The following is a 26,749-nucleotide window of genomic DNA, read 5'->3' on the forward strand; positions in this document are numbered from 1 at the left end:
AGAAAAAGAAGAAGGGAAGAAAGGAAAAACAAAATCCTTCCTTCGAGCGCGAGAAAGACCGTCGTCGAATCGTTTGTTGGACTCATACATTCGACGATATCCTATTTTCATCGAAATGCCAGAGAAAAAGCTCAATTTCGTAGAGCCCTTATCCTAGAGAGAAAGGCGAGATCGTGACGTTATTAAAGCGAGTTCGCAGGTCGACGGAATGCGAATTACGTGCGTCCGTCGCGTCCTCCCTCCCCCGTGGGGATCATCCGATAACGGTGTACCGTGGCTGAACCGTAGGTGTACCTTTCAAGAATGTGCAAAGCCAAACTTACGTTTCGAGAGTTACGTTCCTGCAAACGTTTTACAATTTCCCGACCGATGGAGAGCTTTCTTCTCTCCTCGAATCTTTATCGCCTGTGATTTACGTTCGAGCGAATTCGCGATTCCTAGAAATAAACTCGCGTTGCTCGTCGAGCTCGCGTTGTCGACGGTTTTCGATCTATTTAACCTTGCAGGACGACTCCCCCTTTCTTTATTCGCGCTTCGAACGAACAAATATACTTACTACGAGTAATAGGTATGCGTCATGGTTGTTGATCCTCCCACTCGTCGCGATTTACAAGCGTCCGTTAGACGCGACCGTAAGTGTATCCGATGGCGTCACGGTTACGTAGCTTCCAGAACGATCGTCTATTTTTTCAACGAGTTCTTTCAAACAAAGGATTTGCCAAGAAAAGAGACGATACCTTTGTGCGCTAGGGTACGTACATAGGATCAAGCTGGAGGAATCGTGCGCGAACGTCGCGATATTTATTCGACCTCGATGCAACCGAGTTAGATCTCTCTCGAACGTTTCAAACGTTCTATTTCGATATTTTCGATAATAATTCAACCGTCGTTAAGAGGAAGAGGAAGAGCGATCGTCGAACTCGAAAGTATCGTCGAAAGTGAAGTCGACGATTCGAATATAATTACGAGTAGAATTTTTATTTCGGGCTCGCGACAGCGAGTTCTAAACTCGAGCGTGCTGCGATAGCAGTAAAACGTGATACTCCGTAGAAAATGTGAGAATAAGGCTACCTGGAACGTGGATAAAGTAGCGTCACACGACTCTCGCATTCGGAACGAGGATAGCTCGCGATCCTTTTCGCTTTTTTCGAGATGTTTCAATTATTAATCGACCAAATCTAACCAGTCTTTCTCCGAGAGGAAAGACGGACGCATATCTCTTCTCATCCAGCCGTAGAGAAAAATTTTCTGTATTTTCCCGATTAAAATTTCCTACGTTAGAATCGTGTACCGTCTACGAAGGTCTAGGGTCTATTCGTCCTTTCGTCCAAGACCGAACCTCGTTCGCTAAATGTCTTCTAGAAGAGAAACATACGCAAACGTCGATAGGTAAACGCCAGTCCATCTAACCCGCACGATCGGAAATAGTCGATGAACTACGAAGAGAAACGTCGAGAGCGAGAGAGAGAGAGAGAGAGAGAGAGAGAGAGAAAATGAATTCTAAATACGATCCTGAAACACAACGAGCTCACGTCCATCCGCTATCAAATCGCAACGAATGTAGTACTCGTACATAGTCAACAAGGGTAGAAGGAGAGGGAGCGAGAGAGACGATGAGAATCAAGCTTGAAAACGATATCGCAAACGGTTATGAAATAACGATCTCTCCTACTCGCTCTCTTCGAGCTCGAGATACGTGACGCATATCGAACGCGTTCTCTGAACATTTATTTATCGACGATTCGTTTTACCTAGTCGTTATTTACGGCACTCGCGGGCGAAAGGGACCGTCTCGCTTCCGTTATCGCCTATCGAACTCGCGATCCTCTCTCTCTCTCTCTCTCTGTCTCGCTCTCTCTCTCTCTCTCTCTCTCTCCGCGTAACCGTGACGCTGACCCCGCCGACTCTTCGTCATCGTTACAAATTTTCCAATCTCTCTCTCCGATCGGATAATCTTCCAAAATTATCTAAATATCCGCTCGACTATGAGCATCTCTCGCGTTGATTTATTAATTTATCGTACGACTCGAGCAGAAAATGACTCGAAACGTAGAAAAGATTTACGAACGTTCGTATAAAACAATAATAGCAAAAGATAATAGACGAATCGTCGGACGACGGAGATAATTCGAGGATAGGAATATGACGAATAACACGGTTTCTTGTAATCCGCTTTGATTTTTCTCCGGCTCCTCCGACACCGATAGCGAACGTTCGCAACGTTATTGCGTTAATCTTTTCGTAAACGCTTTGCTAAATTCCTCGTACGCTGTCGCGAGGATTATTTACGAGCCGACGAATCTGGCTCCGGTTAACTGGCGCGGCACGATCTCGCGCGGACGTGCGACAAAAAGGGACGCGATATTTCTCTCGCAACGTTTAAATCGCGTCGATTACTTTTACACGCCACTTGTCCATATTATCCAGCCACTTGCACGAGTTCGTACAGTCGGCTCCTCTCGCGACGCAAACAAGAGTCTAAGTCGTTGAAGAAGCAATTGAAAAAGTAACCGAAACTGGGAGCGCTACGAATCCTAATAAGGTCAATCGGCCGGCTCCCCTTCTCCCTCGTATTACTCATTCCGCTCGATAAGCGAGCGCGCGTCGCGCGAGATTATGTCATCGAGCATCGCCCGGTGTTGAGTTCATCGCAGGAAATCGAGGCGTAACGCGGAAAAACGATTACGTCACCCTCTTCTCCCAACTTCTCCTCGTCCGTTAGATCTCGATTGCCCTACCGACCGAAAGAAGTCTCTCAAGCGCCGAAGCAGCCGGGTCCGAGCTACGTCTCGAACGAACGAATTCAAATGCCTCGCGTACCGCGACGGCTTTTCCGCGACGAGTCCTCGAGCCGACGAGTGGGTAGATACCGTAGGAGCGCGTTACGCTTTAATTCCGTGTCAATGCTAAAGCCTTTTCGCGTGCCTACGATCTTCGTCGATTCTTTTCCTTTGTCCCCCTCGCGTCGTCCACCGCGCGAGGACGGCGAGGTACTTATCTCGGAGCGGCAACGGCGACGTCGGTCCTTCCTCGCGTTAACTCGCTCGGAGTAACGGCCGAAAACTCGAATCGTCGCGGCGAGGAAGGAGCGTTAACGCGCCCAACCAACGCACAACCGTTCTAGGCCTATTCTAGGTCGAATGCTAATGATTTTACTATTACCGTGGCATATCGCGCGTTCGCGCGACGCCGAATTTATGCCACGTCTTCTCTTTCCGACTCCGTAATGTTACGACCGTAATGTCGAATCGGCTCGATCGCGAAAGAGAAAGAGGAAAGAGGCAAGGATCGCCGATTGGCCTCGAGGGCTGCAACGTCCATGAGAGCGCGTTTAACTACGTACGACGCAAGGTAATCGAGGAAGACCGATTGCGAAATCGCGGAATTCTCGCTCATTGGCCCGAGTCGCTTTCGTTCGGTCAAAGGCGTTTCAGAGGCTGCTGAAGCTATGCGAGCGCGAACGTTAACGGGAAGTTCCTAATCGTGACGCGTCGAGGACCCGATCGGCAGGGCTAACGATGCCGCCGAATTATTAGCCGTACTCGCGATCGTTAAGATCGTCGGAGAGGACGCGCTATCGCGACGTTCGATCGAATAAGCCGGATTTATAACCGGACGCAGGTTGATCGGTTCGAGTTAAGCGCGTCGATCGACGGAACGGCTCGACGTTTTCTCGCGCGGCTCGTGCCAATTCGGTCGCGTCGCTCGAGATCGAGTCGTTCGACTCGTGGAAAGTCGAGAGAAATGAGACTTCTAATCGCGCTTTGCAAGATACGTTTGTTTCGCGACGCAATTATTTATATCCGAGGTACGATCGTTTCTGAAATTTCATCGAAACGCCTTATTTTGTCCGGTCGTAAACGTCGAATGCGGTGGCTGCGCGGTCGCGATCGACGAAATCGATCGACGTCGATCGCTCCGGCACGAAGAGATATTTCGCGCTCGCTTTCGAACGAAAGTAAGGAAGGAAGTAACGGTGGTAGGCTCGATCCGTCCCGACGCGAGGACCATAACTCACGGCGAGCCGAGATAGCGACCTCGAGATTCCGACACGATGCGAGCTCATTGACAATGCCGTACAAAAAAAAAAAAAAGAAGGAGAAAAAAATATACAGGCACGAATACCGTACTAACGAATGACATGCCACGAAGAAACATCCGAACGCTTGCGACGTTAAAGCACTTTGTCGCTATTCATTATACATTTCGGAACGATCAATCAGTCGTACGCGTTTATCGGCATTCCTATCGGATGGCGTAGCTTTTAATACCGGTACTAAAGTTTTTGCCTCTCCCTCTCTCTCCCTCCCTCTCTCTCTCTCTCTCTCTCTCTCCATTCATCGTCTACCCATCCGTGAGATTTATTCGCTATCTTCGACGGATGATTTCAATCGATCGGCACGACTATCCCGCTATTTTAACGAACGATCCTTCAACTCGAACGTTTCGTTCGTACGTCGATAATTAATCCCTCGTGCTTTTGCGTAACAGTCGAGACTATATTTGGCTTTTCTCGAGCGATAAGAAAGGTCGCGTCGATCCACGAGCGCGATCCAAAATCGTCGACGCGATCGCCTCCTACCTCTTTCCAAGTTCGCGCCTGTAATCGAATGAAATCGCGCTACGGTAATCCGAAGAATTGCCTCTTTAGCGTCAACGAGATGGATGTTGCGCAACGGCCGACGCTCGACAGAGATCTTCGAACAAACGATTTTGTACGCTTCGAGATATTTCGAGCGAACTTTCGTTTGGAATACCACGGTCGAACGAATAACTCGATCGTACCGGATCGATTGCATCATCGAAGAAACATCTTAACCGTATCTCCAGCGCTCGCGCACGCCCACGGCGACGAACGCGAAGCACGCGTTACAATATGCATTAGCCACGCTCGAGCGCGCCAAGGTTGAGATCCGAACGAATAATTTATCGCACCTTGGACGAGCATACATTTTTATCTATCGACGCACCCAGCGGGTACTCTTTAACGACGATTCCGCCTTATCTTCGCGCGAAAAGAGATCGAAACGAATTCTTCCGACGGTCGAGATGCTCGGGGGAGGGGAGCAGCGAGCCAAACGGCGAGCGACATCGAGAAAAACAAAAAACGAAGAGAGTCGGGAAAGCGTCGGGCCGCTCCTTGCCGCTTCGCCTCGTAAATATCGTAAATATCGAAACGAATCGCGAGCCTCGTACGTCGCTCCGTTGCTTTCCGAGAGGATAGAGACGCGCGCGAGAGCGCAAGAGCCCAACGACGATTTAAAATCTCTCGAAGAGCGCTCGAGAGTCGTTACCGGGACGTGGAAAAATTTCTTTCCTGCGCGATCGTCGTCGGACGCTTAGCGAAAAGACGTCGCCAATGCATATTCAAACTTTGAAAGGTTTGCCTCGCCGAACGACTACGAGACGAGACGCGAATCGATCGCCGATTAATTTCTTCCTTCCCCTTTTATCTCGAAACAACGAGAAGGAAAAAGAGGAGCGGAGCGGAGAGAAAAAGGGAGGAAAAGAGGGAGAATATAGTTGCGCGTCTTAAAACGTAAGGAGCCGGGAAGGAAGAGCCGAGTAAAAAAGAAGTACGAGAAGAATGAAATCTAATAGAGCGCGATGGTTGGCAAGTTGTGAGGGCGCGCGCACCAACCGTAGAAAAGCCATGTCGCGTCGCGTCGGTGTGTAGAGGAGAAGAGCGCGTGTGCTCTCCTCACGAAAAGTATGTTTACTCCGTGCTACGAAAGGCGAAAGCCAGCCGCAAATCCAATAATTCCCAAGAGCAAATATATCCGACCGAGGGAAAATGTCGTAGACTTACGACGATTCTCTTTTCGAGGGTGCCGAAGAGGGGACGACGGATGATTTCTTTCGTAAAAGAAAAAGAGGAAGAAAAAGAAAAGAGGGAAGAAAAGAAAGGAACAACGACGAGTCTCGCTCGTTTTTTTTCCCCGCTCCCTTCCATCCCATTCATTTTTAAGGCTAAATACATAAGAAATTTAAGGTGCGCGCGTTGCGAGTAAACGTCGGCGGACCGAACGTTGCGCGCGGCAACGCCCGTACGAAATACGGGAAGGCGCCGATAAGGAGAGATCGAGAAACGAAAGACGTTCGGCGAAAAAATCGATCGTTTAACGCCGCGACGCGCTTTCTACGACGACCACGGTTGCAAGGTGGTGATGTACAGACGCGTCTACGCGTACGCGTACTATGTGTGCGTGACGCGAGCCGGAAGCCGTACGTCATAGCCCGCTTCGACTTCCGCTTCGTCTACTCGAATCGCTTCGAGGAGGCCGCGAGTCGGAGGCAGCCCTTCCTTCCTCCTCGAGCCCTCTTTCTTCCCGCGAATCGATATATCGAAAACCGTCGCGCCTCGACGAATCGCGAGCGGAGACTCTCAATTTATGGCATTAATTATCGCTACCCTTCTTCCTTTTCTTCCTACGCTCTCGCCCATCCATATACAACGTCCGATATCTCTTCTTTCAGCCGAGACGACTTTGCACCTCGTCGAATTCCTCGCCGGAACTCTTCGACCCGGAGGAGATTCGAGAAAAGAGGAGGAATCGAGAAGCGTCCTAGGAACGCGACGTAACGGGTTTTCGGTCGCGCGACCGAGCGTCTTCCTCGTGCTCCGTCGAGACAAAAAGGATCCGAAAAAAGAAGGGAGGAACCGAGATCGGTTGTTCCCCGCTCGACGAGTAGAAGAGTTGACAACGCTCGTGGAAGACCCGTTAAAGGGCTTTGCTACGTTGAGAATCGAATAAAGAGCGGATTTGGAGAAGAAAGCTCCTCCGGAAGCGGAGGGAGAGCGAGAGGACAGGAAAGTTCCAATAAGCAATTTAGAGGAAGAGAAGACGTCGGTTCTACCGGCTACTAGCAGTATCTCCGTATATCCGTTCGTTTCGTAACGAGCGAGAATAGCGTTCGAGTTCGTTCGAAGCGAGAGCTCGAGGAGGGACGCGCCTAAACGCGCACCGAGATTGAAATAATTAGTAATCCCTCCGCTCCGTCTTTCTCTCGACTGTCCGTGGCATTCCGTTTTCAGCTCGCAATCGGATAACGGGAGGAATTGTTTTCAGAGGGAGGAGAGGGTTCGAACGGAAGACCTCCTCTTTCATCCCACCTTCTTCTCGCGCCTATCGCGCCTTCTAATCCGCGACTAAACGCCGAGAACCCGCTTTGTATTCTCTCTCGGTTGCGCCTCGGTCTTTCGCCGTCCTCGAGAGCCGCGCTTAAACGAATTTCCGGCGAATCCGGCTACCGAGTTGAATAATGCCGATCGAAGCGTTCCACTTGTTCTTCTCGTTCGACGGAAAGATCGACTCGAAAAGTCATTGTCGCGGCTATATCCTTTATCGTCGTTCGTCCTCGCCTACGCCTACGCTGCATTTAGGACCGATTCGCCCCGTGGGAAGGAAGAGGGAAAGCAAGGAACGGAGAGAAAAGAAAAACGGAAAAAGCAAAGCGCGTTTAATCGCGATGTCCGCCGGATAATTCCATCGTTTAATGGGATTTAATCGAGCCGCAATATGCATGAGATCCAACTTTTTCGTCTTATCGTTAGCCCATCAATTATTCCGAATAATCTTCGATAAATGTTCTCTCTGAAGCATTTCGAATATTCCAACTGGAATATTACGTCCCGCTACGTTCTCGGTCGCGTCCCTTCTCCGCCGCCGTCCTTCCATCGCGTTCCGCTCGAAAAAGGGAAGGAACGAATGCGATTTATTATTTCGAAAGGGTGCCTTGTCCTTGTTTGCTCTCTTATTATTAAGAACAGAAGAAGAGAGAAACCGGCCGACGGGAGTTGGCCGCATTTTATCACTTTAATATAGGTTTCAAGAATTTATGCTCTAATAAAAGCGATCTTTCGATGTTAATTATCCGCGGGGGTTTCAAACCTAGTTTCCATACCTTCGTTCCGCGCCGCGCCGCGCCGCGCCACGCCGGTTGACCTACAAACTTTCTCGGTTTATGGTCGCTTTAGACAAAAGAAGCTGAAACGAGGAAAATGGAAAACAAGAAAAAAGTGAAGAACCTAGAGAAAAAATGCTAGGTCCCCGCTAGGACCCCGAAGAGAGCTCGTTTGATTTTTACGGAATCATTGCCAGCTCCCTAAGTTTGCGCGAGCTCGCAGAAATTCGAAGGTTCTTGAGGTATGAAAGAGGGGGAGAGAGAGAGAGAGAGAGAGACTAACGAGGAGCTTGGATTCTACGTAAACCAAACGTTGCTTCGTTCTACAAATTCTGTATTGTTGGTTTCTTTAAAAATTCAGAAGATCGGTCCGCTTTGAGTCGAGTACTTCGTTCCGATTAAAAAAGTATAATCGATTCGGTTCAACTCGTGGTTTTGTGTAGTTGAAATAACTGCCAATCCATAACCCAGACTCGTACGCGATCATCGAATGGCACTTTGTTCTCGATAGAACGAAGCTCGAAAATTACTTTCGAGTTTCGATCGATCGGATCTCGAGTACTCCCTTCGAAGAATATAATTATCTCCTCGTTTTCTCTACGATGTTTAATACCTCGAAATGAATCGAGAAAAATAATCCCACAAACGCTTGACGTCGTGTCTATTAATCTTTTTCAGAGCGTATGTAAAACTTTAACATATTCGTATTTCCTCTCCCGCCATGTGTATATATATAAATATGATGTGCATGCAGCCAACACGTGCGCAACGAATTTGAACCGCGGCGAGCTAAAACCATGCGATAGGAAATATTAACGCATCGGCGATGCGCGACGATCGGTTCATGAGAAATACAAGAGGGCGACTAGCCGCAACGTTTTATCGTTTTCTTCTCTCGTCAACGAGCGATCCGTCCTATGAAAGAATAACGAATGGCTCCCGAGAAAGCGCGTCAAAATTTCTACCGTAGGCCCGTGTCGAAATTCCCCGGAGATGCTTTTTCACGGTTTACGAGAAATCTTGCTTCGAGGAATCCGTCGATATCTCGAATATTTTATTGAATATTTTATTGAAATGCGCCAACAAGTAGCCCCACGTGGAAGCGTAATCGTATCGCGAACGTCGTTGCAAAACCGATCGGCCGTTAAGGAAGAAAGAGAAGAAAGGCTCGGACGAAGGAAAGGAGAAAGGAGGATCCTTTCGTACCGCGCATATTTTCACGTTGCCGCGCTAAAGAAATTTTCTTGGTTAGAAGAGATAGAGCTGCCGTACGCGTAAAGGCGACAAAGTTACGGAGAAAAGGAAAAGGCGAGTCGGCAATTTCGGTGGACGCGGTGCATCTGCCGCTCCACATCTGCCGCTCCACCGTGGAAAATAATATGTTAAATAGGTGGGAGAGAGGTCGCGAAGTCGAGCTTACTACGAGCTCTCCGTGGATAGCTACGTACCTAGGTACGTTCGGTACGTTAGCAGGATAAAACGGGCAGCAGCCTCCGCTCGAGCCGGGGACATAATGCATGCCCTTTATACGACCACCGTACCTCGTATAAGGCGCGATTGTTTCATTTTCAAAATGATATTCACGCACCACCGCTTTTCGCCTTTCTCCTGCGCGCGCTCGCGCGCACGGACCCTATATCCGACTTATGCTTTTACTCCGTCTCTCTCTTTCTCTCTCTCTCTCTCTCTCTCTATCCCTCTTTATCCCACCCCCTCTGCCGGTCGACGTTATCCCCTATTTTCTCGGTGGAAAAACATCGCGTGGTTTACTCCCAGAAAATACATAACGCGCGCACGTAGCAACGTCGTGCAATTAAACGCTACGCGTATTGCGCGAAAGTACATAGAGAAAAAATCTATTACCGCGAAAAGTCGCGAGAACGGGGAGCGCCGATGCAATTTGCGAATTTAAAGAAACGACCTTCTTCCCGCCATCGCCGCTCGACGGACGATCATCGGTCCGTAAACAATCGACTATTGTTTTTTCTTTTTTTTTTCCCCCCTAACTTTACGAATCCGTAATTGAAGTTTGTAACGCGACTACGAGATTCGTTCGTTCGTTATCGTTGGCATGGCGACAATGAATTTTTCATCGCGACATTCCTTTCGCCTTTCGACCAGTCGTTGAATTCGCGAAACACTTGTATTTTCTTTATAGACTCGTCGCCTTTATCGATCTTCCTTTTCTCCTTTTCGGTGGAAAAAGGAGCGCGAAAAAAAATCTTTTGCTTCGTACGCGTTAATAACCGACAAAAGCGTTTGGAGGATTAAATAATTTCACCGGTATCGGGAAATGATCGACGTCGCTCGTATCGATTATTACTCGATACGATTGTGCGATTCAAACGAGCCATGCCCGAGAACGAATCAAAGCCGGCGCGACTCCGGCGGAATAAAAGGGACGACAAATAGGATTCAAACTCTGAAAGTTTCTTCCTGCCGACCCTTCCCCTCGCTCGCTCGCTCGCTCGCTCGCTCGCTCTCTCTCTCTCTCTCCCGCGCAACAAGTGCCGTCGAATTCGATAGAGCATAGATATCTATCGCGCTTTCGCGGAACGCGAAAGATAATCGAGAAACAAAGAGCAGCTTGACAAATTCTTTTCCTCCCACGCATCCCACGCGTACAGCTGTGAGAGTCGTCTCTTAATCATATTCTTTTCGCGATACTAATTTTCACGCGAGAAATACCAAGTAACAAACTCGAAATCGTCGAAAGCATCGTTCGATTAAAAACAAGAGCGCGTCCTACATCTTCCTGTCGAGGAAAAGTCCTCGACAATGGCTATTGTCGCTTCTCACGTAGAGATTCGACGCGACCCAAGATACGTATGCGCCTTTTAAAGGGCGTTTCTCGGGCGCAAAATATATCGTAAATAGCGCTCGGGAGAACAACCCGGATCGCTCGCCGAGTTACATTTTAATGCGTGAATTCGCGAACGAGAGAAATCTCTCGGGATTGAATCTCGGGGAGAGAAATCGAAGTAAACGAGAATAGACGGGCGTCGTTGTCCTTTCCCTCGGAAAACGTTACCTACCAAGGTGGAACGTTTCGATAGCGAACGCGAGGGAAAGGGAAGAGGGAAGAAAAACTTCTCGGGCGTCGAATCCGAAGATCAAACCGGGATAGAAATAAAGTTACCTCTGTTGCGTGTTCCGTGAGACAGCCTCGCTTCCTGCGCGAGGTTCGAAGACGTCAAGGCCAATAGGAGGATGACGGCGAGGACGTTTCTCGCCGGTCGTTCCATCTCGCTTCTCGAATCCTTTTTCACGTTCGTCGAGACGAACGTCGTCTCGTCCGAGGACCGCCCTTCCAACGATCGCGGCTTAACCTTTTACTCGCGGCGGACTCGCGTCTCTAGAAAATCGAATCGACGTTCCTTTTCGAGAAACGACTCGCGAAACTATTCTCCTTCGATTCCCGATGTAACTGAAATCATTCGCCGAGAAAGAAAACGTTTCGAAGGGAAAAAGGGAAGAAAGAAAACCGTTTGGGAACCGTCGTCCATCCAAGCTACGTGCGTTCGCGTAATCGCTCGATCGCGAGTAATCTTGCCTTTTTAATCGACTACCTTTCCGCAAGGTGTACCTTCGAAAGCGGATCTTTTCTCTCTCTCCCTCTCGCTCGTTCTAGGAAAAAGCTCGCTCGTACGTCCGAAGCGTTTAGCGCGTGAAATATTTAACGGGCCGCAACGTGAATTATTTCTCGACGTACGCGATATTTCTCTCTCCCTTACGGTACTAGTCTGCCGTTACCGTCACTACCACCGGACCGGCAGTATCGCAACTCGAAGAGCTATTCTCGCGAAGCCGTTCTCCCCTCTGGCCCCTGCCCCTCCCTTCTCTCTCTCTCTCTCTCTCTCTCCAGCCGTGACGACGGACCCCTTCGAATCTACTCGGCCGATCTCTTCCGAGCTCGCTCTCTCGCTTCGTCCTTTGGTTCGCGCGAGCAAACGCTTCTCTTCTCTTTACCTCTTTCCTTTATCCCTGACCCACCCGCCCCCCGGCGCCCCTTTTTTTCCCCCTTCCGTCTTTAGCGAGCGACAATTTGGTTTTTGTTCGCGGTAGCAAGGGGGAGGAAAACGAGAGAGAGAAAGAGGAGAAAGCGGAGGCGAATCGTGCGAAGGCAAAGCCGTTGAAGCTCGTCGAGAAAGAAAAAGGAAAAGAAAACGCGGAGAAGGAAAGGTGGAGGAAGGTGCCGGAGGAAATAGCGAGCCGGGAAAATACAATGCACGCTCGCAGCAGCGGGCACCCCGTCGTTCTTGTCGCGTAGTCTCGCGCCACTCGTTGTGTTTTCAATTATTTTTAATTATTTTCTGAATGGCAGCGCCTCGCGTTTGACGCAACCGTGGCGGTCTCTTTACCGGTGCACCGCTAACGCACACACCACCCTTTTTTCTTTTTCTCCCGCGTTTGGTCGGCCCCTTTCCCCGTTCGTTCTACCGCCTACGTGCCGTCGACGTAGTCGCCGTTGGCGCTCGTCCTCGCTCCGCGAAAGAAAACGAGACCCACGAGCGTTTCGCCGAGAGATACCCCGAAAGGCGCGCTCCTTTCAAAGGGGAAACGCGTACGGTCCGCCGAGTGATTTTCAAAAGGAGCTGCGAGAGAGAGAGAGAGAGAGAGCGCGCTCGAAAGTGGCGCGGAAAAGCCTGAAGAAACGAAAAAGCGAGTTGCTCGATAGGGCGATTAAGAGCAAACCTGGGTACTAGGGTAGAAATCGAGACGACTCGGATCGCCGGACGAAGCGAGAAAAAGGACGTAGCTGCCGCGTTGGCCGAACCTGACAGACTGGCAAACTGCTAGTCTCCTCGGCATGAACCGAACGAACGCGACCGACATTGTCTACACGGCACACCCCACCTCTCCTGTCAACGCGCGCGATGCCAAGCGTGGGAGGCACTAAGCTACTTTGGATCTCCTTTTTCCGCTCCCGCCAACCCCCTCGCGCTCTCCTCTACTACTTGCCTCCCCCCCACCCTTACCTCCGTCTTTTCCCGGTTAACTCGGTGGCACGGCGAAACGCCACGCGATACGCGCCGAAACTCTCCTTTTCCCTCCGACGTCTTTTAACCGCTAATTACACGAATTACTCCACGGGGAATACGTTACCGTAGCCCCTTCCCATCGCTCTCTTCTCGCGATCGGTTTCGACGATCGGCGAGTCTTCAAATATTTCCGAACGCGAACGAGCGCACCGTCGATGCCTTTCTCCGTGTCAAGAAAATCATTCCGTTTCGACGCGCGAGATGGTCCCGCGATTCGAAAATTCGATGTAAGGGAAAGTCGCGCGGCTGATTAGGAGGGCGGCAAAGAGAGAAAGAGAGAGAGAGAGAGAGAGAGCGACCACGAGGTTCGCGGATCCTTGTCTCTCTTTTACGAGAACCACGCGGAATCGTTAGAAGGAAGACGCGGAAAGCGATTACGCCTAAGTAACCGCGAACGATCACTTTTGAACGCGAAACACGCTTCGAAACGGACGCTTGGCTCTCCGTTGGGAGTGAAAAGAGAAAAACGCTCCGAGAGAGAGAGAGAGAGAGAGAGAGAGGTCGTGAGTCGAGAGACGCGTACCGAGACGAAAGATCGGTTCGCTGTCCCCTATTTTCCCTTGGACGAATCGCAACGCGATCGAGATAAGACCGCTCTCCTTCTCTTTGAGAGCGCAAGAAGCGACCGAACCGCGTTGTTTCGAGCGAATGACTGTCAGAGGAGAAAAGCGTGGGTGGTCTCGCAGGTAGGACGGCACGCGCGCCTGCCACCGAGCGCACCCAACGCGCCTTTGCGCGTCCCTTTGGCGCGCTTCCTCCCTTCGCTCGGCCTCGGCGAACCTCGGCTGGACTCGAGCGGTCTCGGTGGCTCTTCGAGCGACTTCGCCGTACCTCGCTATTCCGCGAGGCTATCGCGAACGACAAACCTTGCGAAAGAGGCAAGGTCGTTCGCAACGATCGTCGATCGTCATCGATCGTAATAGGATCGCCGTAGCGCGCGCTACGCGATCGCTAAGTGGTGTTCTTGTGGGGGACCGGATGGTAACCCTCCTCTCTCTCTCTCTTCTCGTTTCGACGATGAGATAAAAGCCGCTGGTCGGCCTCTTGGACGAGGCTCTCGAACGCGGACCCTTTGAAATCCGTTATCTTCCTCGCCTGAATCGTGGAAACCGACGAAAGGCACGGGTACGCGTACCTCGTTAGCGCGGATAGGCGAAAAGAGAGACACGCAACGAGATATTCGCGGACCGTCGTAGCTCGCGAACGCGTACGCGATGAATCGATATCTCGTCCAAGGAAAGCCGGTTTGGAAGAAGGATAACGACGAAACGCTCGTTCCTAATGGATCCCGTGGTATTTAACCAACAAACGTCGCGGTTAGTTCAACGTCCTATCCTCCGTTGACCCACTTACCTATCCACTTTCCGATCGATCCGTTAGCGCAGAAATAATCCAACTATTTCGTCGAAAAAAGACAACGAAAAAAGGGAGCGGAAAAGGTCAAAGGCCGCGCGAGAAGTCTTTCGATTCGGCGGGACGTCATCGAAAATACGTTGCTTCGATCGCGCGGAACCACTTGCGCGCTTTTAAAAGCGTACGACGGAATTTCGTATTCGAATTGCACAAGTTTAAATAAAATAAGTTTGCCGGGCTGTCGGTTCGAGGCGAACGAATGGAACGACCAGCTCCGCTGACCGACACCGACCGACGCCGCGACCGGGGCCGAAGAACGAGGCAGCTGGCAAAGGACGAAAGGACGAGAAAAGTAGAGCTGGAGAAGTAATTGCGAGTACGTCGTCGGCGAAGGAGGAACGAGCCAAGGAAAGGTCGCATGTTTATTCAAACCTATCTTACATCGCATTTTCATACTAATGGACTCGTTCAACTGTCTGCCGAGTCCCTCGCGGCTGACGTTCTCCCTGGCCGCCGGCCCCTGACGTTCCGCCCCTGCCACCCTTCGCCCGGCGAACGAATCCGACGGCGCGGAGAGACGCGCGGTAGATAAGATTCGCCTGGTTCGACGGGACGTTGCCGAGTTCGCGGCGACGATCCGCCGACGACCGAGCCGAGGCGATCGTCCTCCGCGTAAGCGCGCGGAAAGTGCGAACGAGGAGCGTCCCGAAATTCGCAGCGGGCGTCTCTCGGCGAGCGATTAAACGGCTCCGGAGGCCGCGATATCGCCGTAAATTACAAAAAAGGCTCCGCCGAATTGCTCCAGCAACTCGCGAGAGAGCGCGAAATAACCGAAGGTCCCCCTCCTCGTCGCCTTCGTTACGAGCTCGCTTACCGAGGGTGGTAACGCCTACCAATCCGCCGTTTTCCGACCCTCCTTCCCGACCCCTATCCCCCTCGCCGACGATACGCGTTTAATTCTCCTCTCGGAGCGACCGACCAAAAATGAATTTCGCCGCGCGGACGAGCGACACCGCAAAACGACCCGCTTCTCTTTTCTCTTTTCCTTCCTCCTCGCTGCTCGGCGTAGCACAGCTCGACCGACGAGGACGAAAATCCTACTCGGGGAGCAAATTTTTAAGTCGAAAACCCTCGACGGGAAGCGAGTCGCCGGCGAAGATAGAGGACGTACTCGTGCGTGAGCGAATACCATTAAACGCTTCGATGAAATATGATCCTTTGAGGGTGGCCGACGTCGAACGTAAACATACTCTCTTTTTTATTCCGTCCTATTAATGCGCGGAGGGAGACGGGGAGAGGGAGAGAGGGGAGGGGCTGATTTATGTAGTCTCCAACGGACGGACGATTAAGAGATGATTAGCTCCGACGAAAAAATAACTTTTCTCAGAATCCTATCGATTTCAATGGCGAGGCGTCGAAAGGAAGAGGCCGACGATCGGTCGGCTGCTTTCGGTCGTGACGTCGAGGCGAGCACGGATCGATCGATCGATCGATCGATCGATCGATCGACCGACTCAACGCAATGCCGTCTTCGTGTCGAAGAGACGCGATCGCGATCCAAACGAATGCCGGCGCTCGCGTTCACGCGAGACCGGATGCGAGCGCGAAGGCGCGAGCAACGAGACGACGATTACGCTATAATACCGAATGCGAGCCTTATCGGTTACGGGATCTTGGTCCGACGTCGCGCGTCGATATTTACCCTTTCCTTGTTTACTCTAGACCTCCGTGTACCGCCGAGGGAAAGAGTTACGCTTTTACGAAAGAGAGAGCTCGCGAATCCGTTCTCGAAAATTTCCCCCTTTGAAATATTTCTAGCTCGTGTCGTTACCCGACGCGACGTATCGAACGACGATAAAGCCAGAGCGGGAACGTTTCTTCCGGCTCGTCTCTCCCATCGACGATAATGGAAATTGTGTAATATTTTGAAAAACAAAGAGAAGAGCGCCGGATTAAAAGCATCCGGATGTTACCCTTTGAAGAATTAAATAATGCGTAGTAGCGAAACGACGAAACGAATTACCGACGTTGCACGATATCGTTCAATAACGTCCTACTTGACAAAATTTTTTAAATCAAATCGTACGACCTTTTCCTCCAATTTCTCGATCGAATTTACTCCGCTATCCTCGTTTACCGTCGGATCGCCGACATATACCTGGACGGTTCCTCGGTCGACGCGTCTACGAGAGGCATATCGAGGATCGTTCCTCGTCGGGCGACGCAGTCTCCGGGATTCGGAGAACGTCGGTTTCCGAGGACAAAGGACGCGGACGAAACGAGCAGTTTGGCTCGGGTCTAGCATTACGGGCCGTTACCAGTCCACGAACTCCGGCGTAATATCTGTTCTCGGTCAATTTTCAAAAGCTCGTCAACGCCAACGTCTGTTCGATCGAAAAGCAAACGCGCGTATCTCGCGCGTATATCGCGTACGTATCCGCGCGATTACGAAATTGCCAATCGATATCGTACAAATCCGTTTTATTTTCTTCGGTCGCCGATTCGAGAAAGGACGATACCTCCGTTCGCGTTTATCTCTAATAAGCGCTTCGAGGCTGCGAGGAGGATACGAGAGCTAAAATACGTAAACGCGGCTACCTAAAGCGCTTACAGAGTCGAAGGACGCATCTGAATAATGTTCGAAGGGGCGGGTACTGACGTTTGTCGTGGCGGTGCCTAGCGTGCGATAACCCCAGCGATCCTCTCTCTCTCTCTCCCTCTTCTAGCCTTTATTCTCGTTCCGTCTCTTTTCATTTTGTCGTGGTTCCAGTTACCTTAGCTTCCAGCAACGACTCATAATTGTCCGCACTGGCATATTGCGAGACGGAAGAAGCGAGAGACACGAAAGTAGTTTTGCGAATTCCTACCCACCGAAGATGGGAAGAAAGAAGGGTGGACGAGCGAGCGAGAGAGAGAGAGAAAGAGAGAAAAGAGGGTAGAACAGGTAAATCCTCCCCGGTCTAGCTCGCTGCTGAATACTTGAATATTGATTAAGCATGCATATCGCGATTACTCGAGTAAAACGACCTCGTGCTTAGACCGACGACGACGACGACGACGACGACGACGACGAAGAGCTGCGTGTCTCCGGTTATTTATATGAAATCGTTTCGCTCTTTTCTATTTTTCCGTCCTCTGTCCCAGTCAGCGCGCACGACGTAAGCAACGAAGGCCGTTTAAACTATAACGATACGTACCTATTCTTCCTACCGCGTTGATTTACGATCGTTTCTTTCCTTCGCTAATCGGACCTCGATGAGAAAAGGAAAAAATAAGAGAACGTTCCGCGTTTCATCGTCCATAAAAGAAATCGAATTAATCGACGTTCGCTTCGAGGAAGGGCTAGACGTGTAAGCGCAATCGAGCGACTCTGGCAGATTGGCCGACACCCGTGCTCCTTTCCGCGTTGTTGACGAGACGAGACGAGCGAAAGTACGGACGAAAGGAAGGGAGAAGCACGAGATCGCGTTGTGCTCGTGAAATAGAAGCAGGGAAAAAGCTCTCGAGTTTTTGAATATTCAGTAGGTACGTCCTGCTTGCTCGTCGTCGACTCGCTCGTAGTTCCGCACCTTCCTCCACCTGACCCTATTTTTATCAAAAGGGAAGAAAAAAGATCTCCGTGCGAGTCTTTCGACGCTCCGAAAGAAAGACAAGACGCGAATCGTAGCAAACTTTTTAATAAACTTTCCCCAAGATTTATTTTCTCCGACTTTCCAATCTTTTCTCCTCCGCCGAGTACGACTTTGCAACTTTCCTCGATACGCGTCCCTCCGAGGTAGAAGCTATCAAAGATTCCCTCTCTTGTTATCGATCGTAGGCACCGTCGATACTGCAGCTTCCTTTCTTCTCTCCTACCCACGGTAACTTTGACCGTTCGCTTCGCTCGACCGACCGTAGATAAGCTCGCTCGGGATAAATTCCTCTTACCATCGATCTTCTTCCACGGTAAGCTAGTTTTCTGCAAACGAAGCTATAAGAAATGGTTCGATACTCACCGGGATAGTTGCAATCGTGCTCGTCGCTTCCGTCTTGACAATCCTCGACGAAGTTGCAACGTTGAGATTCCAGGATGCACCTCCGTACGTCGCAAGCGAATTCGCCGAACTTGCAGCCTGTGGGATCGTACAAAGAGACGCTTTTAACGTCGAACTCGTCGAATCGGTGACGGAGGAAAACGTCCAACGCTGCGCGCGTGCGCGCGCGTGCGTGTGTGTATGTGTGTGTGTGTGTGTGTGTGCGCGCGCGCGCACACATGGATACAGATGGATACAGATGTGGCTACCGGCGATGCGTATCGCGAAAAAACTTTTACGCTTTTTCTACCATTTTGCGATATAAACATGCAAATATTTAGTAAAATCATATACATATGTACAAGAATATATATATATATATATATAGTTATCGAAGCGGAAAAATGTAACTAGTCCAGAATGATTACAAGGAGACGAGCCGTCTGAACTAACGATTTACTCGTTAAGAGATACCAAGTTGGATCGGCCATGTTCGAGAGACTTATGATCGTAGCTCGACTCTTGAGGCGCGTTTCGACGTAACTCTGGCCACGAAACCAAGTTCTTCGTTTCTCGTCGGACGGCTCGTTCGTCCTCGAAACGTCGATCCCCGTAGGTTTCGACCTTCCGAAGGTGAAGCAAGAGAGTACGCGTAGGAGATATGTACGCGGCTCGTTCGGACGATCGAAAGGGTCCGCTGGGTATACCTGAATGCGGACATCCTACTTCATCGGCCCCGTCCTCGCAATCCGGCACGCCGTCGCATCGCTGTACGGAACAAATATAACGACTTCCATCCTGACAGCGGACCACGTCGTCGGCGCGACATTTGTTCGACGCTGCTCTCAAGGTCGAATCCTCTTCCTCTCCTTTGGCTCTTGCCACGGCAGTTTCGGTCGGCTCCTCGACGTCGCCGGTTATCTCCGTTGGCAAAGACCATCTCTCTTCTTCGCTCTCGCTAACGTCTATCGCGTGTCGATCGGATATACACACTCGTATATACTCGCGCGAAACGCAAACATTCGGCAATTCGGCAATTAGCGATTCGGGAATGAGTGGATGGCGGATGACGGATCTCGTCCCGGTTGCTTCGCGTGCCCCTTTCTCGACTCGCAACGCGCCAATTTTCCACCGATATCGGTGCTGCTATCGTTTTTCTCTCCGGCGCGATTTATTACGAAAGAGGCACGTAACGCAACCGAGAAAGAGAGAGGGAGGGAGGGAGGGAGGGAGAGCCTCGGCACAGAAAAGCCATTTCTTTTCCCTCCTACCGACTAGGTTAATCAAATACGCAGATGGGAGAATTAGTCGGGCGAATATCTCGATGCGTTAAAATAGGATTTTGTTTAGCCACCAGACGAGTACCCACGTAGGAAGAAAACAAAGCGTCGACTCGAAAGGATATTGGCCAGAAGCTGTACAAGTAGCAGAAGCAAGGGGTAGAGGGGTTGGGTCTCGTTCGAAGCGTAACTCGGCCGTACGTAGGCATGGTACTTACGCGTCGTAGTCGGCCGTAAGGTCGAGTGACAATCGAGCTCGTCGGATCCATCCTCGCATTGCTCCGTGCCGTCGCAGCGCGAATCTAATGGCACGCATGCACCGTTTCTACACGTTAATTCGCTCGACTGATCGCATTCCGGCAATACGTTTTCTTTCTCCACTGTCCCGTGATGATTGGAACGCAATGCCATTGCCGCCGTGGTCGTCGAAAATAAAAAAGAAAGTAACAAAAGGAGGATCTTTAAAAAGCGGCGATGAGAAAACAAATCTTGTGCGATGCGCAATGTCTGGTGCGAATACCTACTGAGACGCTCTACGTGCATCCGCGGTGCGTGGTACAACGTTCTCGAAGTTATCGCAACGTGCTCTCGATCTCTCTTCCATCTCTTCGGACGGAAACGATCCATTCTTCGAACGAACGTTTTCTCTCAACGTAGTTAGGTCCCTACGTACCAAGCTAGCTACGTACGACTAGTAGTACGCGATAGTCGGGAAAACTTTACTCTTTTACCGAGCGACTGTACGACGAAGAATCGATCATTTCCTAATGCCGAAGCGTACTCTTTTACGGACAAAGTTACCTAGGAAATGTCGGAAAGTGAATCCCTCCGGACCGACTTGGATGCTTCCCAAGGAGTGATACTGCAACTGTTTCTCCAGTATATCTCGAATCTCCAACTCGTCCGTGAACGTGGAGCCGATGTCGAGTGTGACTTGCGACGTAAACGCGTCGGACGTTGGCCTGAAGGTAAAAGCATATTTCGTCTCTCGCACATCGTCCGTCCGCGCGTCAACGAGTTCGATCGCCAACCTTCTACTCGGACGGAATGTACTTACGATACTTTGATGACGTTGGCCATGTGATCGTAATTGGGAATACGTCGAGCGTACAGTTCTTCCAAAGCCTGAGTCAGATTACCGCTTAGCTCCTTGTACTCTCTGCTGTTTCTGTCGGCGTACTCTCTTCTGTAAGGCTCGCCGACCGTCAACGTTATCCGATAGAGCCCTGTCGATGGGAACGATTCGATCACGCTTTATCGTCTTTGAGGATAACGTTCGTTGACAATAATAACAGCCGCTATACCGACGTTCCCGACAATGCTACTTACGGGCCTTTCCTTCGATCTTTTGCCCCTCGGTGACAGGTTGGGAAACGTCCGAGTCCGTTGCGCTACCCTCGATCTCGCCTGAAAGAAAGAATTTCGCGATGGGAAAAGTCGCAGGGAACGATACCTACCCGTCGTCCGAACGGAGCGAATATTTTCAATATTTTTACCCGACGCCACGAGGTCCTCGTCGTCGGAATTGACATAATTTTGCGATTGCCTTCGTCCTTCCGCCGCTTCACCGATCTCGTTCTCCTGTCGAGAGAACGATTTTCAACGAATCAATAGGATTCCCGCCTGCGATAATCGCCGCCGTCTTAAATAATTCCCACGAAAGATTCGACGTTACCTGCTGCTTGTCGTCGACGTACTCCTCCTGACTGTTCCGAATCAATCTCTCCAAATTCGGACCGCCTTTCCTAGGTTTCGAGACGTCGGTGTTATTCTTATCGTCGACGAGTCGAACGGTGCCTTCGTTTCCCCGAAGGTCTGAAAGAAAAGAAAGATGGATTTGAGAGAAACGATCCGATAAACGATCCGGTCGACGACGAGACGGGCTACTACTGCTCCCGAGAGAAGGATCGACTCACGCGTCGGCGATGATACCGTCGTGGTACCGGTCGCTGAGCCGCCGGTGCCGTTGTCGATGGTAGCAGCACTGGTATTGGTAGCGACAGGCGTTGATACGAAGGGATCGAAAAAACTAAAGAAGGATCTCTTTATCCTGTGAAAGATCGATCGCTCCTCGTGTTTCTCGATCAACGGAATTTCCAGGCTCGATTGTTTCCCATCTTGATCGAAAACCAAGTCATCGTTCTGAAAAGAATCGGAGGAACAAATCTTTGTCGATAACGTCTGGCGTAAAGCGGATGAAAAAATGTGGCTCGCGCGCGCCTACGCGTTTCGTTGCATATCCGATACGTTATCGCGCATACATGCGCGCCTGTGCGCACATATGGGCGCGCACACACACACACACACACACACACAAACGCACGGACGTGAAAGGACACGGATAGAGCACGTACACGTGCGCACACGGCCATTGTATATAGCTATCGCGAAGCGTTCTCACGTGCCCCTCGTAAAGAAGCAATTCTCACCTAAACACGCGATATAAATTCAGGATCGTACCCGGCATTCTCTTCGGGCTCGGGAACCGCGAGTCGTGTGAGCCGCGATCCGTGATTCGCAAGCCTCAGGCAACGGGCAGCAAACTGGCCGCTTTCTAACCGACTTACCCGAAGAGAACGATTTACCCCATCTACGTGTACCGAAACGAGATACGAAGAAAATCTAACCTATCGTTACCTAAGCGCGACCGAGTTTCGAATCGAGTCGACCGAAAAAGAATTTGCATTAGCGCGCGTTTATTGACGACGCGAAATTGCGAGAACGAGAGCCGATCCATGGAGAAATACGATTCTCGTTTCGCTGCGACTTTACCGTCGCACCGATCGCGACGCTCTCGAAACCCCGACGCAAAGGGTACCTTTGCTCCTTTCACGAAAAATCGCGAGCTCGCTACAACGACGCGAGACATCAATATCGATGTATGAATCGCCGCTTTTAGTGGCACGTCGCGTTCTAAACTCGGAATTTATCGATCAGCCGGCACGCTTGCACTCGGATAATCGAGTCGACATCGAGAAAATAGATATTTAATAGATTACGTTCGACCGTATCGCAACGCACCCTTTCGCGGACCGCGACTCCGCTCCCCGACGATATCGCGTCTCGATAAAGAGAACGGAGTACAGGTCACGCAGCCGATTACGTAAATCGACCCAGTTGGATCGATCAACTTTAATTTAGACGATCAAGATTCCAGAGTGGCGTACGTACAGGCGGCGGGAGGGGACCTTGCAAAGGGAGGGTGTTGAGTTAAAATATGTCGCAGAGAAGAGCACGTATTAAGAGACGTTCCGAGAAGTAGGGTGAGAAATTTGCGGAAATATAAATCTCCCGAAGACCCGCGCGGGTATATACGGCTCGGTGGAAGAATAAAAGAGTCGAAGCTTCGGAGCATCGGGAAGCATCCGAGCCGGCTAGACGGAACTTTGTTATTCCGGCCAAGTTTTACACGGGATTTTCGAGCTAAGTCCACTCTATGATCCTTTCGCGGCAACTACGTGCTCATACTTCGACAAAACACCGCCCCTACAGTCCGAAATCCTTAAAATGCATGGGAAATACGTGTCCGCGCAGGTTAAGTGCCCGAAGGAAATTCGTCCTGCGTCGCTAAGGACTAAGGGAGAGTCGAGCCGAGAGAAAACGGGAGAAAACGACCGGGCGAGAGTGGTTTCGGGAAAACGCCTAGCCGCGCGCGAACCGCCCTCTTCTCGATACTTTTTACGCGACGCGCGAGCTCTCTTATTTAGATTTATCTCTTTCCTCCTTCCTTTCGCCCCTTGACCTCAGTCCCGATCGCCGGAGCGAGACGATTCCTCTTCGAGGAGTATTCACGGAGGGTGGGATCGTGGCGAGCGTTCGATCGTTTGAGAAGGATCGATTCTCGTTCGAGATAGCGCGACGGAGCAACGAACATCGCGCGTTACCGTGTTACGACTCGTACGCGAAGTCGCGTTTCCAATCTACGGACCCATCCCATATTTAGGCCATCGCAGTTTGTTCGCTCGACGACGCGCACCGGAGATAAGAGAACATTCCATCCTTCTGATATCCACGCCTTTCTCGGACCGAACGAGACGCTAACGATACGTTTCTATTCTGTAACAGCTGCAACGACTTCTCGCGAGTGGCTTACGGACGAACCGATTAGGTAATCGAACCGACGTGACCCCTTTCCACGTACGTATAATAGATCGAACGATACGACTCGTATCTCTTTTATCGTCGATTCGCCGCTCTTACGCTCCGCTACACCCGCGAACGACCAGCGACGATACTCGATGAGATCAAGAAACGCCTATTCGATCGGCCTTAACTCTCTCGATATCGAGAGAACGGATCGTCGATCCCGTTCAGGGATCTTCGTTCGGGTTGGATCGTCGTCGAGAGAAACTTCTCCCGACGTCGAAGGGATCGATTTTGAAAAGAGAGCCGGAAGAACGGGCGCCATCTCTCGCGGTCGCACGCGCGACAAAGAGACGCGTAGCGAGCGAGGTCGTTAAACCGCGAGCGAAAAAAAAAACCGTGCGAGATGACTCATCGGGAGAACTGCTCCCGCCGCCGCCCCGAAGAAACGAAGATCGAAAGGAGGTACGCGAGTGCTCCGAAGCGAGAGATATCGCACGTAGGATGGCACCTTGTGCGAGATCCAAAGAAAAATTCTTTTCGCGGAGAACGACGCGACGATTCGCCGAAGTCTCGATTTAGCGAGCGAGAACGTTCGAACGCAACGTTCCGACGATACGTTGATCCGGTCGGCGCGCCTACACGTGCAACGCATATTCATCGTTTACCAGCGTCGTTTAATTTATCTCCCCCGCCGCCGCCGCCGCCGCCGCCACCGCCCCACCCAATCCATTTCTATCTCGAAAATGATGTAACTAAGATCCGCGATGTAACTGAGAGAGCGATTCGTAGAAAACTGAAGGGGAACGGAAAGAATAATCAACGGCTTTCTCCTCTCCCCTTGATCGAGAATCAAGGGAATAGCCGAGAAACGACGACTCGTATAATTATTATAATAGCGGGGCTTGCGATCCGCGAGGTCAAGGCGCGTAACGTCGATAACCCTGCCCGGTACGACCGGGCCGCACGGCTCGGACCAACAGAAATTTGCGAAAGCTTCGCTCGGACGAACGAACGTTCGAACGAGTCGGCCCGTGCTCGCCAGTGCTATCTTTCTTTCGACCACCGTCTCGGCGAATTTTCTTCGAATTACGTTCGACTCCCGCGTCCGTCCGCGTCTCGAGCCCTTTAATTCGCTCCAGCTCATTTTTATGAACGAAAACGAGACGAGAGAGAGAGAGAGAGAGAGAGAGAAACGACGAAAAAGGAACGAAAAATATGAAGAACGCGAGAGAAGGACGGCGAGAACTCGAAGACGCGTCGCTAGAGACGAAAGGCGAAAATCCCGGCAATTTGAGAGACCTCTCGAGGGCTTCGAGTTAACGAAAATATACGTCGGTCGAGTGTCGAAGAAGCTCGAGGCCGAAGCTCGGCGGCTCTCGAAGCTCTCGAGGGCTCGAAGCTCGGGGCTCGAAGCTCGGGGGTGGAAGCCGACGTGCCGTGCTTCCGAGAGGGCCGACCTAGAGGGAGAGGGCGAAGAGAGGAAAGCAGGAAAGCGCCCAACGATCGTCCTTTGTCTTAAGCTATGGTATATTAATGCGAGGAACACGTTAGAGAGGAGAGACTCGTAGAAGGCGACGGAATACTAAATAGCGGTCGCACGCGGCGAATCCTACTCGCGAGTAGAAGAGGAGCGTGCGAGCGGGTCCGGCGTCGTTTAACCGCGCCTTTGCATTTTAACAGCCTCTCGCCGGAACGACGACTCTTTCGCGAAGAGAAACATCCGCACGCGCGAAAAATTTCCTTTCATCCACTTTGACGTTGCGGACCCATCTTTTCGGAATGTCGCACACGTGCCTGTCGCTAAATTTCGACCCGTTCGAGCTCGCCCTTGGAAAACGTCTACCTCGTGAGACTCGCTAGTCTCCTCGTTCTCTCTCTCCCTCTCTCTCTCTATCCCCCCGCTCTAGTCCACCGCCCATCCATCTACCTACCTATATCGGATTTATCCGAACAATATCGGGGAAATGTGTATTACTTATGTATTTGTAAGCGAGTTCGAGTGTCGTCCGAAAAATAAAGAAAGATACGGCGGGTAAGCGAGGTAGGAGCGAGAAATAAACGACACGTGCTATTTCCCAGCCAGATCGGGAGAAGGAGGCGGGAAGAAGAGGAGATTTCCTCGAGGATGATCTTATATGAAGTTTCATATCCAGAGAGATAGAGATAGAGAGACGTACCAAGAGACAGAGAGGCCAAATATCAAGCGGGCAATCCTCTCGGACTCGGACACCGCATTTTGCCAAGGCTCTACGCGAAATTGCGGAAATCACGTCGGTCTGATTTCCCGAGGAAAGCCTCGCCCGACTCGTTCCGGCAAATCAAAGATCCCTCGGGCTACGATCTGCCAGTCAGAAGTCACTACTCGGTGGTACTCGCGAGAACGCTTCTCTTTTTTCGCATTCGAAAAATATCCGAGAAGGGATAGGAGGAAGCTCGGCTTCTCTTTTTTCAACTCCGCATTTACTCTCGGCGTAGGTAGATACGTTCGATGCTAACGTTCGTTCCTTTTCTACTTTATTCTTTTCATGTAACCCGTTCGCTCTCTCTCTCTCTCTCTCTCTCTCTCTCTCTCTCTCTCTCTCTCTCTCTCTCTCTCGTGACGCGCTACGGAGGACGTTTGATAAGGAAGGAGAGCTAAAGGCGGCTCTCGCCGAAGCTTCGAAAGCTGATATCCGAAAGCGACGATCGATCCTCACTTTTGCCAAAGCTCGACACTTTGTTTTCACTGTAAACGCCTGAATAGCCGAAATACGGCCGTTGGTCGCGCTTTATTTCGAGTACGCGAGTACTTGGAAACATCCCACGGCTAGTAAGCTTTTTTGCCTTCCGGTTCTCTCCAGCCGTTTCGTTAAACGATCCGACCGGCGACCGTGCGCCTTTAAATAAAATTCTTGTGCGATTTTTTTTTCTTTTCTTCTTCTTTTTCTTTTTGACACGCCGACAAAATTCCCTTTGCCTCGGACATTACGATATAATAAAAAGGCGATCTATGTTACGGAGCTTGAAGCGAACGTAATCGTATCCGGTCGATATCGTATTTTGGCTAGCGTTGCGTATGCTTTCACAGAAA

The 26,749-nt window shown here is 50.8% G+C and overlaps 1 protein-coding gene across 38 annotated transcripts in view; it reads right to left on the minus strand.

The window, feature by feature from the left end:
• Nucleotides 1-26,749, minus strand: part of LOC122627787 (basement membrane-specific heparan sulfate proteoglycan core protein) — an 87,609-nt gene that overhangs the window by 44,749 nt on the left and 16,111 nt on the right. For 33 of the 38 annotated variants that reach the window (XM_043809287.1, XM_043809291.1, XM_043809294.1 and 30 more), the window contains exons 2-10: nt 21,510-21,735; nt 21,269-21,408; nt 21,090-21,174; nt 20,923-21,000; nt 20,651-20,819; nt 20,395-20,555; nt 19,812-19,973; nt 19,021-19,278; nt 18,296-18,412 (exon numbers count right to left, since the gene is read on the minus strand). In XM_043809287.1, coding sequence (XP_043665222.1) covers nt 18,296-18,412; nt 19,021-19,278; nt 19,812-19,973; nt 20,395-20,555; nt 20,651-20,819; nt 20,923-21,000; nt 21,090-21,174; nt 21,269-21,408; nt 21,510-21,735 — 1,396 coding nt within the window. Of the gene's footprint in view, nt 1-11,044; nt 11,888-12,600; nt 12,825-18,295; nt 18,413-19,020; nt 19,279-19,811; nt 19,974-20,394; nt 20,556-20,650; nt 20,820-20,922; nt 21,001-21,089; nt 21,175-21,268; nt 21,409-21,509; nt 21,736-26,749 lie in introns of those variants that run through there. The other 5 variants (XM_043809324.1, XM_043809323.1, XM_043809300.1 and 2 more) reach the window with 4 other exon arrangements.

Source organism: Vespula pensylvanica, chromosome 3, assembly GCF_014466175.1.
Source record: "Vespula pensylvanica isolate Volc-1 chromosome 3, ASM1446617v1, whole genome shotgun sequence".
Taxonomy (NCBI): domain Eukaryota; kingdom Metazoa; phylum Arthropoda; class Insecta; order Hymenoptera; family Vespidae; genus Vespula; species Vespula pensylvanica.